General features: G+C 38.9%; 1 protein-coding gene across 6 annotated transcripts in view; it reads right to left on the bottom strand.

Moving 5' to 3' along the window:
• RBM33 (RNA binding motif protein 33) overlaps positions 1-17,441 on the bottom strand; it is a 104,360-nt gene that overhangs the window by 37,963 nt on the left and 48,956 nt on the right. For all 6 annotated transcript variants that reach the window (XM_084281834.1, XM_084281835.1, XM_084281837.1 and 3 more), the window contains exons 11-14: positions 8,787-8,946; positions 7,569-7,900; positions 6,380-6,628; positions 5,289-5,576 (exon numbers count right to left, since the gene is read on the bottom strand). In XM_084281834.1, the coding sequence (XP_084137960.1) occupies positions 5,289-5,576; positions 6,380-6,628; positions 7,569-7,900; positions 8,787-8,946 (1,029 nt within the window). The remainder of the gene's footprint in view (positions 1-5,288; positions 5,577-6,379; positions 6,629-7,568; positions 7,901-8,786; positions 8,947-17,441) is intronic.

The raw sequence follows: 17,441 nt of genomic DNA, 5'->3' as shown, positions 1-17,441 counted from the left end.
CCCGGAGAGGAGAAACAACACTACAGAGAGCAAATACGGAAAATAATGTACTATAATACTCAATTTGGAAAACAGGCGCAGCAGAGTTGTGATTAAAGCAATCAGCATCATGACAAGTGACTATTAAGCAGGTCTAATCCTTACACCAATTTTAGTTTAACACACTCTGATCAGATCTGCCGTTATCTCAACCTTTCGAGCCCCACGTTGGGCGCCAAAAAGACTGTCGTGGTTTAACCCGACCGGCAGCTAAACACCACGCAGCCGTTCGCTCACCCTCCCCCCTCCCTCTCTGGGACGGGGGAGAGAAATGGAAAGTGAAGCCCGTGAGTTGAGATAAAGACAGTTTAATAAGACAGGAAAAGAAAAAAAAAAATAACAAAAATAATAATAACAATAATAATAATGATGATACAATGGGGATAATACGAAAGTAATAATAGTATGTACAAACAAGTGATGCACAATGCAATTGCTCACCACCCGCCGACCGATGCCCAGCCTAACCCCGAGCAGTCCGGCCCCCCTCCCCCCGGCTAGCCACCCCTATATATTGTTTAGCATGACGTCAGATGGTATGGAATACCCCTTTGGCTAGTTTGGGTCACCTGTCCTGGGTCTGTCCCCTCCCAGCTCTTACTGCACCCCCCAGCCTGCCCGTTGGCAGGACAGAGCAAAGGCTGAGATGTCCTTGGCTTAGTATAAGCACTGCTCTGCAACAATTAAAGCATCGGGGTGTTATCAGCACTCTTCTCATTCTAAGCCAAAACACAGCATTCCACCAGCTACTAGGAAGAAAATTAATTCTGTGCTAACTGAAACCAGGACAACCAGGATGAAAACAGAGGTAGTTAAATCCTCTGTCTCTTGGCTCTAAAACCATCTCTTCCCCTACACTGTAAGTAGCTTCATCAGAAAGAACAAGCAAGACAGTATGCTGGATCAAAATGGAAATGGTATGCAATGACTGCTGCTAATGCTTTTCATCCTATTAGCTTAATAACTGCAGCACAGACTTCTTCACAAGCAGTTGCACTGCCAAAAGAAAAAAAAATAAAAATGTTGCCAAAAAAAGCAACTGGGAGAAAGTAGACATCCGTCAAAGATACCGTGAATTTCACAGATCGTATTTGGAGGTTTAATACCAAAAGCAACATTATCTGCAGGTGAAGCAGCAGAAAACTTGGAGCAGCCTTTTCACTAGATAAACCAGATGTGTCACCCTTTTTCTGCAGAAAATTCTACAACATGAAGAAACAGTGTACATAAAAGGAGGAGCCAGGTGGAATACAAAGTAAAAAAACAAAAAGTACAAGCACAAAGCCAGAGAGACAAAGCAGTTCCCTTAGTGTCATTTTTATTGCTGTTTATTTATTTTTTTTCCTGTTCATTTGTTTTTGCTGTTGTTAAATGCAGATTCTCATCTGCCTGAAAAGTTCTTGAGCACAATATATTTAATTGTGGTTTGGAGGGAAGACCAAGCCTTAGCTATAGGTTTTCCTTCTGCCTTAAAGGTTCATAGATTTTAATGGAAAGTGCCAAAAGAAGAAGTTACAGGCTGCCATTCTGAATCTAACTCAAGAGCAGCAGTAAGAGAAGCAGCAGACTTTTGTAGGGTAACGCAGAAATGCTCTAAAACAAATTACAACATAAAGTATAACGTCTCTAGTCCTCGTACCAATAGCTTGCTTCTCATATAGTGAATTCAAAACAATCACTTTTGTGGCTGTGGGTCGGTTTCTTTTTTTTTTTTTTTTTTTTTAAGAGTTAAATGCAGAGCCCTAAGAGCTGGATACTGAAGTTCTCTGGCTTGCAACGAAGGATAAAGGAACAAAAACAAAAATAATCATGCAGCCAGGCTCACTTGTTTCCCTCAGTAAAACTGGCACAATCAAAACAGTTTGAACTGCAGCATATACACAAATCAGTTTATTCAAGAGGTTATTTTTTCCCCATCAGTTATAATATTAGAAACAAAATAGACTAGAAGCACTTGTCCAAAAATTCATAATAATTCTTCATAAAAGGTAAGGACAGATCCAAATTACATCATTTGGCTGCTGGGGTTCAATAAGGACAGTTAAATAAACGTCACACATTACTAATGACAGGGGCTCCTAAACCCTATGAAGGTATGAATCATCCTACAAAACACAGGCAGAGTACATATCAGAGAAACAGAAAATTAAGAATGAGATTATATATTAATTTGAAAAGCACACTGCCCTCTTATGATCTTCTATCTAGAAAAATATCGCTGGAAAGAATTTAAGCACAAAGACAGGAGGCATTATTTTTAAAATTTGGAAGTCAAACCTACTCAAGCTGGAGAAAAATTAAAACGTACATTTTTTTCATGTAATTAACTTCTAAAAATGCAGATTTAGAAACATTTTCTTAATAATCACCTGAACTTCCTCAATATTGAATATTTTCTATACTCTGAGTCTTACAGAAAAGAACATTAAGACCCAACAAAAATCCAACTCCAAAGTTTACTGGATTTGGAAGAACAGAAAGGTTGCCTTTAAGGACACCAGGGATGTTATCTGCAATATAAGTGGTGATATCAGCAAACCTCTGATTATGCAATGGTTTACCAATATCTCTCCTGTTCTGAGATCCAATATTTCATTTCTTCTAAAAATCTTCACATCACCTTTCTACATTTTTCTGCCCCGTTTTGAAACTCAAAAATGCTTAATGTTTCCCTAATTCCTCCCTCCCTAAACTGACCTCAACATGAGCAGAATGAGACCCGCAGTCACTACCCATTTCTCTCAATTTCATTGTCTCTTTGTTACTCTCCCAGATGTAAACTTCCATGTCCTCGGTCTGAAAAATCATTTTGACAGAGGCACTTAAAGGTCGATATTTTCCAGCTGCATAGGAACAAGTGTACCATTCAGAAAGTTTAAACAGTTTTCAGTCTTCTAGTCACTCAGGTTGCAATCCTTTATATATCTATTTGGAAGATGAGGGAAAACCTTTAACAGTCAACATTGCTATTTTTTGTGCTTCCTGAGTGATAGGGCATTCATAAATATGGCCATTGGCTCTTAAGGAAGATGGATACAGAAAAAGAGTCTTAATTTTCCAGTTGAAGACACTTGCAAAATAACCTGCCCAATTCAGTTATGAGCCAGACAGCTAGAAAAGATGGCAGAATTTAACTCTTTCATCTTCACAGAAAGCCTAAAACAGCATAAAGTTTGGTAATTAGAAGAAAAATACACAAAAGACTGGAAAATATTACAATCTGCCTTAAGGAGGGGATGTAATAACCTACATTACAAAAATAGCAGAGAAAATAATTAAGTACTTGGAAATGAGATTGCTAGTACAGCAATCCTCAGTTTGTAAACTGAGGATGAGTGGCACCAGTGAATATGACTACCAAAGTGGCACAGCTGAAAAGGGACAGCTGTTACTGCACTGTGGTGCAAGGCTCTCTTTTGGGTCTACTTTGAAAAAAGAAGTGTTCTATTCTGTGCATGCACGTTCATAGAAATTTTTGACAAGGGTACCTATGAAAGCTTTACTTTTATGGTTATCAATAGGAAACAGTATAGAGACATCGATTTTTCAAGGGCAACTTTTTTTTCCCTCCCGTTTCACAAAGAAAGTGACGTATGTGAAATAGGTATCACAAACTCCTTTCGAAGACAGCTGTTTTACCATGGAAATGAAAAGAAAGCTTGACTTACAGGACCAAGAAATCACATGAGTTGAATTAGATGGTCTTAAAGTTACAGGTTTGTTAGGATACGTATAATATTTAAGATGGAGAGAACAAGATATCTGTACTGGTTATTTTATTCCATTTGATTAACAGGAGTGAAAACTAGTAGTTTATTTTTCCTGACACTGACAGAGATATTTCAGGACTAATGTCCTAAGTTCCATATGGCTGAAACATGAAAAAACTATAAAATGCTTTAGATGGGGAGGCCTGTAACTGCTTTGCATAGGTCTTCAAAACTTACCTGTACTATTGGCCTGAAAGACAGATTGACTTGGATTATTCCAAGAAACTGAACTGAGGTGAAAGAGATTACTTAAGCAATTTTTTCAGAAAAGATCACAATTAAAAGGGTTTTTTATATTCCCACTGAGAAGCAAGTCCAGAAGAGGTCAAGCACTGCCAGCTACGGGTTTCTTTTGTGCCACATTTCTGAAAATTAGGGATGGTCATAGTAATTCATGAACGAGATGAGAAGCTAATCACCAGCAGCTTAAGAGGAAGACAGTATTACCACAATTAAAGCTTTCAACAGTTGTTGAAGGAAACCTGGTCCTTGAGACAAGTTTCATGGTGACTGAACTATAAAGATTTACAGTTTTGTTCCGAATAACCTGACATTCAGGAATTGTACAGGGTGCATTTAACCATCGTGTTCCTCTGGCACTTCCTGACATTCAGTATTAACAATATCATCTGTGCAATCCTACCTACTCTCTCACACAGTGCTCATGGCAAGTCTTCTCTAGCTTCCAGGAGAATCTGTGCAGGAAAATGTCCCCTGTTCACAATGCATAACCCAGTGGAATCCAAAAACCTGTATTTCATTTTTTGATTGTGCAGAGTACTAGCAGAGCAAACAGCATCTTTTTGTCCAAAATGGAAAACTTGAGAGCATCTCCTATTTTCCTTCATCCAAAAAGGTTATATGAAAGAAAGATTTTCTTCCTCAAGAAGAAGAAATTCCGTGGACAATACAGCTGCAATTTCCTGCAGGAATGCTCAAGACCCTAGAGTAGAGTGGGCAGTCTAAGGACAAACAGCACGAGGAAGAAAAATGGCTATTTAGGGCATATAAGGCATATAGCAACACAAAATGGAAGAGAAGAGGTTTTCTAACCAAGGAAGAAGTACTTACCTGGAAGGGGAAGAAAAAAACAAATGACAAAAAAAACACAACACAAGACAACTGATCGTAAACCTGCAAGATACAAAATGGGCACAGTGGGTCAGAGGACTATCAGAGGACTATCTCAGAGACTTGTATCATTGATGAAGTTCACGCCACCTCTGCCTTGTCACAGTAGGAATGATTCCTACACCTGCAAAACAAGATCACCAGGGCCCTGACAACCTTTCAGACTTCCCTTTTTTCTTTTTTATTTTGGTCAATGGAAACTGACTGAAAGCACAACTCAGAAGGGAGGCCTCTAGTGGCAGCAAAAAATATTGGGCGAATAGTATGTTAGATATGCTTACAGTCAGACAAGAAAAGTTTCCAATGGGTTTTCTTTTTAAAAACAGCAAAAAAAAAAAAAAACCTTACCTCTGTTTCAGACTTTGCTTCTGGTTTTGCTTGGGCCACTGGTGTGATCGCTTTAGCTTTCACCTCAGGCCGTCCCTGTGAGTTTCCAACACCAGCTACAGTCTTGGTGGCAGACACTGTGCTGGTAATGGGTTTGACCTGAGCAGCTGGGGTAGAGGTTCGCCTGTTGTTGCTCACTTCCAGAGCATGTGACGGTGCTATTGGCAACTCCCGCAAGTTACTATTTCTTGGAGCAGTTGGCTGTAGCTGCTGATTTGGACGCTTGACAATATTTTGTGAGGGTGTGTTCTGAAAAGCAGAAAGAAAAAAAAATGCAGATATTGCTACTCCAAGACAGACTGAAGTGATCCCTGTTTTAGATTTTCATGACTTGCTTGCCAACACAAAAAGAACTTTTCAAAGAGGTAGTGAAAACACAGTAGTGTTTTCAATGTAAGTATTAAAACCAAAAACATTAATTTTTTAATCTACAGCAAACAATCTCAGTGGTTTAACATATTTCTCAGAAATTGGCCTCACTGTGATTTATTTTGCTAATTAAAGTGATTCTTCCGAACTACAGTCACATCAACTTGAGCACTGCCATGGACTGTTGTGTTACCCCAACCTACCTAGTAGCAGAACATGCTGGATTGGAGCAAACTCACAAGACATGAGTGATACCATCTGAACCAGAACATTTATCCACAGTGCTACTGAGAGGCCTTCAAATTGAAGGATGGTGTCACAGAAATGGGCTCCTACACAGTCACAGACTACCAGCAGTTTTAAATATGATCATGCAAATTTTCCCACCAAACCCTTTACTGTCAGTTCTTGGGCAACTCTATCATCTCTTTTTGGAATCAGATCACAAAAAACACAGAAAATTAGACTAGAAATAAAAAGTAAAGACATGTACTATTTGTGGATGTAGATTATAAAATGATCAAAGTAGAAAAGGGAGCAAAAAATGGGAACAGAACAGAAAGGGACAAAACAGAAAAGGAATAAGCGATACCGAAAAACTGCGGTGGCATTTTGAAATGTGTTTATATGCTTATTATCCACGCGGAGCTAAGAGAGACAACACTGATGGAGGTGGTACTCACATGTCTTGGCTTCATCGGACCCTGCCGCTGCTGACACTGCATCCTGTTGTTATTTGGCTGCTGCTGCGTGGCCTGCATGTGAGGCCTGAACTGTGGCTGGTTCATGGGCATCAAGGGCTGTGGTGGTCCTTGGAGATGATGGTGGTGTTGCTGCTGCTGCTGCTGGTGATGGTGCTGTTGCTGCTGCTGGTGATGGTGCTGCTGAGGCTGAGGCTGGGGCTGAGGTTGCAACGGTGGATGCAAAGGACCCTTTGTATCAAGAAAGATTATTTGTTTTTAGTTTCAAGGTAGTAATCTTTGGAAAAGTAGCTCCAGCCTCACAAGTCCTCAAAACATTTGTGTCCTCAAAACATTTGTGAGCAGCTACTGCCCAGGCTAAACCAAAACCACACTGATTAAAAAACAGATTAACAGAAGCTGTGCAATGTAGTTCTATGCTTAAGCCTGAGTAAGACAACAGAAGAATTGGGAAAAAGGCAAACGAAAGGCCTTCTGCTCTCCTTTTTCTTTTCTGTTTAATGACTTAAACACTGTTCTTTCTCTTCCTCCCCCCAAAAACAGAAGTCCATAGAAGTCTTCATGACTTCCCCACATTCGAAACCCAGACACCATGAAAAGACCCCGAACACCCAAGCATGCAGGCAGGGCCCTCTCCATCACTCGGCGTAACCCCAGAACATTTACCCACTTCAAGCAAGCAGCTCAGCTTCCCCTCGGGCAGCAGGAGGCCCCAGCTCCCCGCTGAGCTGTGCGGCTGAGCAGCAGAGGGCGCTCCGGCCCTGCCGGTGGCCCGGACCAGTGGGGCAGCGGGACAGCTCTCCCTGCCTCCGCGGAGCTAAGGCAACTAAAGGAGCTGCATGGCACTGGATCAAACGTGGCATTTAAACTTCTCAGACTACATTAGCTGTAAAGTGTTAAATAAATCACGGTGTTTTTTGTAACTTTACTGTAGAGATAGGACTGGGCTGCAGACTGCTGTTGGAAATGAGTCAGTGCTGGCAACCGAAGGAAAAAAATAATTACTTTTTCTGACAGAGTAATAAGCACTATATGCAAATCTGCCTCATACCTGTAATCTTGAATAACTCCGTTTTATTCACATTACTCCTATAAGCCAACAGGGCTACAGTGCAGTATTGGGACACTGCAAACACCTCTTTGTACGACTGCTCCTACTGTAGATCTGTACCTGCATGTTAGGCTGCGTATGTGCGGCGAGGAAGGGCTGTCCCGGGGCTTGTAGGAATTGCTGTCTTGGAGGAATGAAGGGCCGTGGATTTGCTGCACCCGGCTGGTTGAAATGGAGAATTCCCACCGGGCCTTGAGGCTGTATGTTTGGCCTCACCGGCCTCTCTCTGGGAAATACCGGCTGTTGCCCCTGCTGGCTGAAGGCTGGCCCGGGCTGACTGAACGGCATGGGGCTTTGCGTAGGGACAGGATGCGCGCTGTTCAGAAGCGGGGGAGGTGGTGGCGGAGGGGGGCTCCGCTGCTCAAACAAGTGATGGCTTGGAAATCTTGGATCTATAGGAACCAGAAAAAGTCATTAAATGACAGACTCCTTGGGAAACAAACATGCTTTTCAAACACAAAGTTGTTTTGATTTAGAAAAAAGTAACTTGAAATTTGTAGAAAGCAAAAATATGAGGCATTTTAATCTTAAAGAGCTATCCTCAACATCCATTTCCCTCGCTTGTGCCACCTGTGTTTAAAAGGAATTGATGCTTGAAAGACCACCAGAACTGACCATTACCTAGAATTAGGAATAGCTTTCAGAAATTCTACTCTACTGAAATCAGCAAAGGATTACAGGGATTAGTGCTTAAAGTACACAACAACTCACAAAACTCTGATAACGTTTGCTAACCAGATACTCAGCAACTTTACATACACATTTTACCTGTACTCACTAATAACATATATATCATATATATATTTCATACATTTGGTATAAACATCTATACATACAACACAAACTACCTATTTTGTTTGCTATGCTGCGGCAGTTCAGCTAACGTTAACAGATTGCTTACAGAACACACGTAGTCCAGACAGTTTATAGTGTTAATAATGGAAACTAAAATGTACGGAGAGTGCATTATGTAAAATGTAACAAGTTACAACAATTTTATTACATTTACTTTTATTTACAATTACTAACATACTAATTTTATTTTGCGTTTGTATAAATTCACAGATTTATGGTAGCTAAACGTGTAGACAGAAGACTACATTAGAACAGGAGAAAAGATACCAGACCACTGCAATTTCTGGCACTGTAACTCATCAGGTTACATCAATCTTCTGGTCTTCAGGTTCTTCTCAACATTTCATGTTACAAGATACATAAACTGCATACTGATTTTACAAAATGTACATCTTATACATTAATTGAAATGAAAATGCTTACCTCCTATAAAAAAGGGATCTCTCTCCTGAGGAGGTGGAGGAGGGAGTGGTGGTGGCGGTGGTGGTGGCCCCCTCCACTGGTCCTGGATTGGCAGCCTTGGGGCCTGCGAGAAGTTGGTAGGAACGGGTCCAGGCGCATGCTGCTGAAAGTCTGGAGGAACCTATTTAATAAGACAAAACTAAGATTAAGACTACCAGCCAGAAAAAATATCTATTGTCTGCTATAACTTTTTTTCTCTTAAAAATGTAATTGATTTATGGAGTTACCTTCTATAATCTCTACAAATTGGCAGCTCTTACTGAGTCATCCTTTTACAATGGAAGAGATATTAAACCTGAGCACAGCATTTTGAAATGAATTCACAATGTTTTAATAATCACTAGCACTACAGGAATGCCATTTATTCTCAAAGCTTATTGAAATCCATGCAATTATTGACCTTCTTTCCCATTAATCCCCCCAAAATCTGAATGTCTACTTTAGAAGATATTCCTGACATTTATCTTCTTAAACCATGCTATTCTGTGCCATCAATTCAGTACAACGTAGCACACGGAAGAGAAGCAGCTCTGCTTGGGGGAGGGATGGGGGACAGGACACGACTATGCGACAATTTGTGGCATTTGAAAATTAAATGAACCATCTTTCAAAAAATAAAAAGGTAATATTTCTGTCTATTCAGAATGCAAGCATCTGAAGCATTGTAAGGCAGACTACAAAGTTATATTTCCTCCATTAAGTTTTTAAAATGTAAACTGAGCCCTTACACGTTGCAGAAAGTGGAACATCAATACAAAAGCAGAATTTTGCAGAAGACACACTTAAGTCAGTAATTCACATTATTACCATTTCTTTTATATCAGAAGTTAACAAAGTATGTTGGCAACCTCTGATAACTAACCGAGAGAAGCTATACCTAAAATAAATTACTATATTCACAAACATTTCCTTATTATATATGAGTAGATCAAATAAGTAATGAAAATAATCTAGGAACATTCTTGTTTTCCACTTCAGAGAAATTCTGAAATTAGTGGTGGCATCTTTTTCATCTACATCTGGTGTTCACCTAAAAGCTTAAAGCTTGCCATTGCTGAAGACAAGTTTTTCAAAACAGATTTCAGAACACACACACTCCCTGCTAAACTGAATTATGGCCATCAGCAAAGGATTATCATTTATCTATGGGGCTGCCCTAACCAACAACACACGCAGTCTCACCCTATCCTATGTGTATTGAAAAAAAATCATAGTTTTTTCATTAAAAAAAAAATCTCACACAGCAAAACCAGGTTATTTGCTCTGCAACTGAATTCTGCTCACTATCAAAGCAGCACAAGACAAAGCTGCTTCACACCCTTCTACTAGCAAGCTACAGATGGGATTTGCAAGAACCAAAAAGGTAGATGAGAGCAAACCACTGAAGCTCAAAGCCATTACTAAATCTGTGGCCTTCTCGGAAACACCTAAATGGGCTATCTGAGAAACTAGGAGCTCTCATTTGGAAGCGAGACTGCGACTATGTATTTCATGTCATTATATAGCCATCAACTGCAAATACTTTATCATCAGAGATTAAAGGTTCTCTATCCTGTTTCCAGTGCTCCTTCCTAGCCAGCCAGTCTCCTGTGGGTATTTCATTTAGAGAAAAGACATCATTTTACACTCAAGCATGACAGTCTACACAATACACATACTATTTACAGGAGGAGCTGCTATACTTCTCTAAGCTAACAGTTACCAACACAAAATATTCTTGCCACCTCAGAAGACACCAAGACCTTTGAATTTCAATGCTGTCTGCAACCAGTGGCACTTAGCGGAATAGGGAGGTATTTAGGGTGGAGAAAATGACATTGATTCGTCCCATCAAAATCCATTCAGGTTTAGCTGAACCAGGCGGTTCAACCGCATTGCCCTTCCCCGGTGTGGAACAGGACAGCGCTGGCTGCCTGCCAAAGCAGAACTGAACACAAGCCTTGAGGATCCTGACCCTTCGTTCCCCAAATGCACCTGTACCATCACCACGCGTAGAAGCTGCCAGAGGTACTTTCAAACTAAGGTTAAAAGCATCCCTTCATCCTGGGGGATAAAAGCGTATTGAAGAGCAGCTCTCACAGCCATCGGTCACCCTAGGGAACACACAGGGCTTCCGCAAGCCACACAGCCTCAAGGGACGCACCCAGCAAACCACCCCACATTTAGCTACTTCATTATTTAGGCAGTCACATTTAGTTTGTCACTGGATAATGCATGAGGTCACTGCCAATGGAGGCAGGGGAAAAACCAGTTCATCGGGGCAGTTTTCACACAAGGTGGTTATCTTACATCTTACTCACAGCACATCCTCACATGAGCATATGTCACCTGGGGAGAGGAGGAAGCCCAGGCAGGTAACCTGCTTTTTTTTTTTATTTTTTATTTTTTTGAGGATTTAACTTTGAAATTCTGAAGTTCTCCTAGTTCTCAAGATATGCCTACAAAAAACTTACTTATTTCTAAAGTGGCCACCGAAAAACATGACGTGGAAACAGTGACACATAGGTAGAGAAATGGTGAGCACCACATATTTGCCGCCTGAGCTGAAGAACTGGCAGCAGTAATAACGTGGCTGGGCTTGTTTCCAAGCACCAAATGGTGTCACAGTGATGATAATCTGTACTTCCTTCTTCCAAACTCAACATATTCTGCCCTAGTGAAGGTCACAGAGCCTTTTCAGTCTCTCCCCCTCACTCCCAAGCTCTAGATAGACACAGGTTACGGAACAAGCAGGTGTCTCCACTCCTACTCCTGGAATCTGCAACCAAATCTCAAGCATTTTCCTCAATATTAATTCATTCCTCAGTCTTGTTTTTTTTCTCCTGAAGGAGAAGCATGAGGTGTACATGTGTTTCTATACCTATATTTTAAATAAAGAGCTTTCCCTCTCCTGCCACCCCACACCCTCATTATTACACCTGGATCTACTACATCCCAAAGCAGCCCTGAATTGCAAATGCACGGGAAGTCCTGTTGAATCTCACACAAATCTTAATGCAATGAAACATCCCCCATTCAGCCAAACTTTTTTTTTTTCTTGAAAAATTGAACAACAATAAAATGTGAATTTCTGAATAGCTCACTCGGGCAAAATGATGTTCTTCAGTGCTTTAATGTCTGAATTCTGTATTCAGAGTTTTTCATCCAAAATGATTTAAATTGAGGCAAGCAACCAGCAGAATATATTGGCTCAAATCACAGAAATCTGGTTTGAGACCACACACACATTGAGAGCAGATTTATACTTGCCATCATAGGGAAACTTTAAACCTTTATGAAATAAGCTTTGGTAAGTTCCAGAACTGAGCCAAGTTACTTTAAGTCCCACTTTCAAAAACAAACAAAAAACAATCAGCAAGGTATTTTACTGCTATAAATATACACAATACTGATATCAAGCTCCCTTCAGTTCCAAAGATCTGTCCATCTTCATTTTAGAATCAAATATTTAGTCTCCTCCAAATAGTTTCACCAATTTTAAGCCATTACCCAGTTACAGAAAAAAATTTCCACTAAGGTGCACCGAGGCTCGTTTCTGCTCTAGTTTTGTTAATAGTGTATTTCAGAAAGGATATCCTACAGCATAAGTTTGGGTCAAAATAAACAGTCCAACAAAATGAGAGCAAGAAGGAAATAATTTCACCTCTTCCTAAAAGGCTCTTTTTCATCCCTCACGGGTAAAAAAAAAATTTTTTTTTTTTTTTTTTAAGATTCTAGTTAAACTTTGAAGCTATTAAGTTTTTTAAAGACAAGAAACATTTCTGAATCCTAAATCCAACTCTGCCTTTTTACATTTAAAACAACATGAGGAGCCTTTTCATATTCTTTAGTGAATAGGGTTGTTTCTGACAGAATTCATTAGTGCTGAATTGTCGCATACACGGTTACTAAAACAATGAGACCCTTCCCTGCCTGAGCACTTATCCCATGCACAATGGAACTGAGGGTTGTGGGGTTTTGCTTTTTATTAAATCTGGAAGTTTTGAAAGTGGGAAAGTTACAGAAGTATGGCTGATATAACACACACCACAGTAAAGCAACAAACTGCACAGACAACTGAGTGTCATTAACAAATATCCACTTATTTGATCACTAACAGATCTTAACTTATGTATATGGCATTTTGAAGAGCCAGTAAAAAATTATGACTAATCACATTTCTTGGCTGATAACCAAAGGCCAATCATGCAAAGTTAATTGCAAAGTCATTTGCTATTTGCAGAAAAATGAATTACCAATATTTGCTTCTAAAAAAAACAAATGAGTTTGATTCTCTTCCTTCTCACATCAGTAAAAGAAAGACTGACCTCTAATTTTTTTCTAAACCAGCTTTGCTTCTGCTCCCCCCAAAAGTGAAATAAAACTCTACCCATAAATTACTGTAATATGGAAAGGAAGAAACTTGCATATTCAGGTTTTACATTGCTGAAACTTTCCTTCTGAAAAAGCTTTCGGAAAACTCCAACATAAATTTGATTATTTTATTAATGATTTAATAATTAAAATGATTAATTTAACATAGTATATGTGAAACTAAGTTTCAACCAGAGTTATTACTTCTAGGCACAAATGAACTTGCTTTTTAATAAAACATGCACAATACGGTGGATGTTTTTCTGAGTTATGAGATACTCATCTATGATTCTGAAATACACCCACCCCATCCCCAGGAACACACTAATACCACAGCTTTGACTTTTTCTTATGCCAAATGCTAATTGTCCTAAAAATAGTACAAAGCAATATAACAGTTTTCTATTACTTAAGGTTTAATTCCTTCCTCTCCCCCTTCTTAACTGCAGTCAAACTAATTCCAGGAGTGGATTATTTTATCATTATTGCTAAACTCTACATTCAGCAAGTATTTGCTACTGATAACTGCCAGGTGCCTTCTGGTATTTAGTAGGAAAGACCACGCAGAGCTATTTAACTCCAAAAATTAATGAAGAGCAGGTGCAAAAGCCAGTTTTCATAATGGTCTATTTTGATAAAAATAAGCATACTGTAACGTAGATGCATAATAAATCTTTATATGCACAGTAGTTACTTCCATTTTTCATGGTTTTGCTAACCGGACAGTTTCGAATTACAAGCAACTATTCAGTTCACACATCAACCGAGACTCCCTACAGAAAGGGATTTTAACTATTCCTTCATCATTATTAAACCTTTCAGGAAACTTCTCTACTTAATAAATCTCACGCTCTCCAAAACACCTATTTTCAAATTAATGAGTTTCAAGTGAACAAAAAGGAGAACTGCAAATTCTTAGTCAGCCAAGGCTGTAAGTTTCTAACTTTTAGTCCCAGATTGGGGCCAACTGTGCTGCTGGGGGGGAAGGGATAAAATTATTTATGTGCCTTTCCAGCAAGAGCCCACAAAGCTGGCTCAGATTCGTACAGACAGTAGTTTGGAAGATTGAGTTACCAAGTGTCTGGATGAGAAAGACCCAGAAGAGCACATAATGCAACTTTCTGGAACAGTCTTCTCTCTTCTTCATCACTATCAGATTAAATTATCGATAATAATGATGCTAAATCAATGATAGTGTCATTTACTAAATAATCAATTTGATAAAGTGCACCAAGCTGCAAGGAAAGACTCCTAAGATGGATCTTTTAGCTATATTTAAAACTAGTTGCAAAAAGAGGTCAGAATCAGAAAAAAGCACCTGACCTAGAGCAGACTTACCCATCACATCACACTATGTATGGCCTGGAAGCCATAAACCGACCTACACTTACCCCTTACAAAACTGCTCCCAATACTCAGCACTGTGCAGTTCTTTCTACACCATGAGCCGCAGCCCTGGTATTCATGAGAATTTCAAAGAGCTGGGAGAGAAATTGTTATTTTTGAAAACTTGAGGGCTCACATCTAGTGCAGGAAGGCCTTCGAGCCTCTCAGTAGGAATCTGCAGGCTGTGAAAACTTAGCCTGGGCCATTCTTTCTTATCTTGTGTGCAAACTAAAACATATGTCAAGCCCCAAATAACGATAGCAAGGTCAAGACTTTACTCAAACTACCAAAGATGTGCTGTATTTTTTTCTGTATTTTTAAGGAATGCAAGTGTTGATTTCTAGCATTTAGTTTATCCTAGTGTGATTTTACTTTGAAAATTTTGATTTATCATCTTTCTGAATACACTTAGGTCTAGACAGAAATTACACTGGAAGGGGGGTTCTGGGTGGATTTCCAAAGAGACTACAACCACAGGCATTCTCCAAATACTTCAAAGGAGAAGATAAACACACACTGAAGTGCTACTGACAAGATATTTTACTGTCTTAAATATTCATTTTTAACAAGTTTACCCCGACAAAAAAAAAAAGTCAATCCACACTTTCTCCCCCACATGCTATAATTTAGAGCACCACGGACTGACATTTTTATACAATTCCACGTGTATGCAGCTTATACAATTTCCCCTTTTGCTAACTTCCATTATTCAATTAACTTACATGTTATCAATCACTTTTGCAAAAAAAATGCATTGCAAACTTGTGTCTACAATTCATTAGAGTTGTGAATAGCTCATTGAACACGACTTTCACACACTCAGGCAATCCTACCTTCTGAAAGAACACGAGATAAGGTTACTTTAATCCTTTCAAAGAACTGCACTATTTTGCCTTCCTTTTATCCCTTTAAATATCCTTCCTAGTTAAGAAATTAACATTCTCTCATACAATTCTTACACAAATTGTACTTTTACTTTTCTGCATCTCTTGTTAATTACATGATGTTATCTCCAATAATCTATTCATGAAGCATAGATAACTTTGGTTACCAATAAAAGGGAAAACTTAGCATAAATTGCTTAGCACACAGTTAATCTTATAAAGCAAGGAATAAAGAGGATCTAACAGCTATTATATGACTTATCAGCTTCTCTAAAAGGGTCACTCCACTTTTTTTTTCCATGAGACTAATTAAATACCTTAACAATGTCATTGAAACTTCATGAATCTTTCAATAAATTACACCCTGCCTCCACAACATGTTTTCATTTATTAATCTCACTTAAAATGCAAAGAGCTAGGAGAACCCCATTGACAGTTAAGCAGGGCCACTCAGTTAATTCTTCTTATATGGTTTAAATGCAAAGAATAATGACCACTGTAACCTATGACAATTAAAACTATAGCCATCTGTCACAAGATGTTAATCCTCTTATTTCAGTAGCTACTAGACTTTTTGAAAAGCTTTCCTAAAATGCCAACCTTCCAGTGCAAGGAAGTGACTTTTCATCCTTTTGTGCAAGAAGCCCTTTTTCATATAAATTAAATATGGTTTAAAATTTGTCAAGTAGAAACGTATATATCTCACAAAACAAGCCAGTTTCACAGTATTCTTGTGCACAGCATACAGAAAGCAAATGATTCTCTGAAATTTCAGAATAAAACATACTTGGTATTTTCTCAAATGCAGTCTAAATGAACCTGTAGGCTCCCTGCGATGTCCCTTGACAAGCATAATTCCATCAAGGTCAGCTAAAACTTAACAGGTACCAAAGTATTCCCCATGGATTCAATGTTATAAAAAGGCCCTATATAAAAGTTTATGCCTTTAATACATTTCAGTCAAGAGATAAAAATTAAAGTTCAGAGAGATCATGAAACTTGAGAGAGTGAATGTATTCTACCCCTTCACGTGTCTTCAACATTTCTGGAATACATTTTCTAAGGGGAAAATGCAAGTAGATAGTAACTGCTAGTTCATGTATGTAGATCCTAGCATTAAGGCAGATTCAATTTGAAAAAGAAAAGGTTGCTATTTCCCTAAACCAAGCCAAAAATAATTTGTAATATTGAAATGTACCAGGTAACTTGGACAAGCTTCTCTTTGACACTGCACAGCTCCAGGAGGTAAAACACATTGGGATATTTAAGCACAAGTCCTGTGATCTGAGCAGATCGTGTACATAAAAGATTTGTATAAAAAATAACTAATGCCCAGCGTCACTGTTTAAGGTCCCAAAATGGAATTCATCCATCACAGAAAACTAGTACAAGAACGGTGCAAGGAGGGAGACAGAGGAATCCCTTGTTACTTAAGCTAACTGACTGATGCTACCCAGAAGGATCACGTTATAGAAGAAAATTTTACTTTTAATTTCAAGACACTAAAAATCATCCTGCATGTTTTTGTGTTCAAAGCAAATAGTTTACTAGGAATAGGTATATTACTAGGTACCCAAAAGCATGGCACATTTTGTATCTCTTCTGCTTTCACAACTATTGACATAAAACACCTATAAAATATATTATAACAATAGTCTCACCTTATCCTGAGGCTAGAGACCATTATATGGAAATATTATTAGAATGTTTATTGACCTAGCACACTCTGGTGACACGCATGTCACCTGCGATTAGAAGCAAAACTCAGATGAGTATCAAATAGAATACCAAATTCAGGATTTCTACATTACACTCCAAGTTTGACAGTGAACTTACAGTTAATTTCAAAACAATGTGAGAACCTCAAAAGATGTGACTTGGGGACGATGCTTCTCCCTTCAACTAAAAATGCTCAGATGGCAACAAAAAAAAAAGAGAACGAAAAGACAGCTTTACAGAAGACAAATATTAAAATTGCTGCTAAACTGGACTT

This window comes from Netta rufina, assembly GCF_964035555.1.
Source record: "Netta rufina genome assembly, chromosome: 2".
NCBI classification, from domain to species: domain Eukaryota; kingdom Metazoa; phylum Chordata; class Aves; order Anseriformes; family Anatidae; genus Netta; species Netta rufina.
This window is presented reverse-complemented; position numbering and strand designations above follow the sequence as displayed.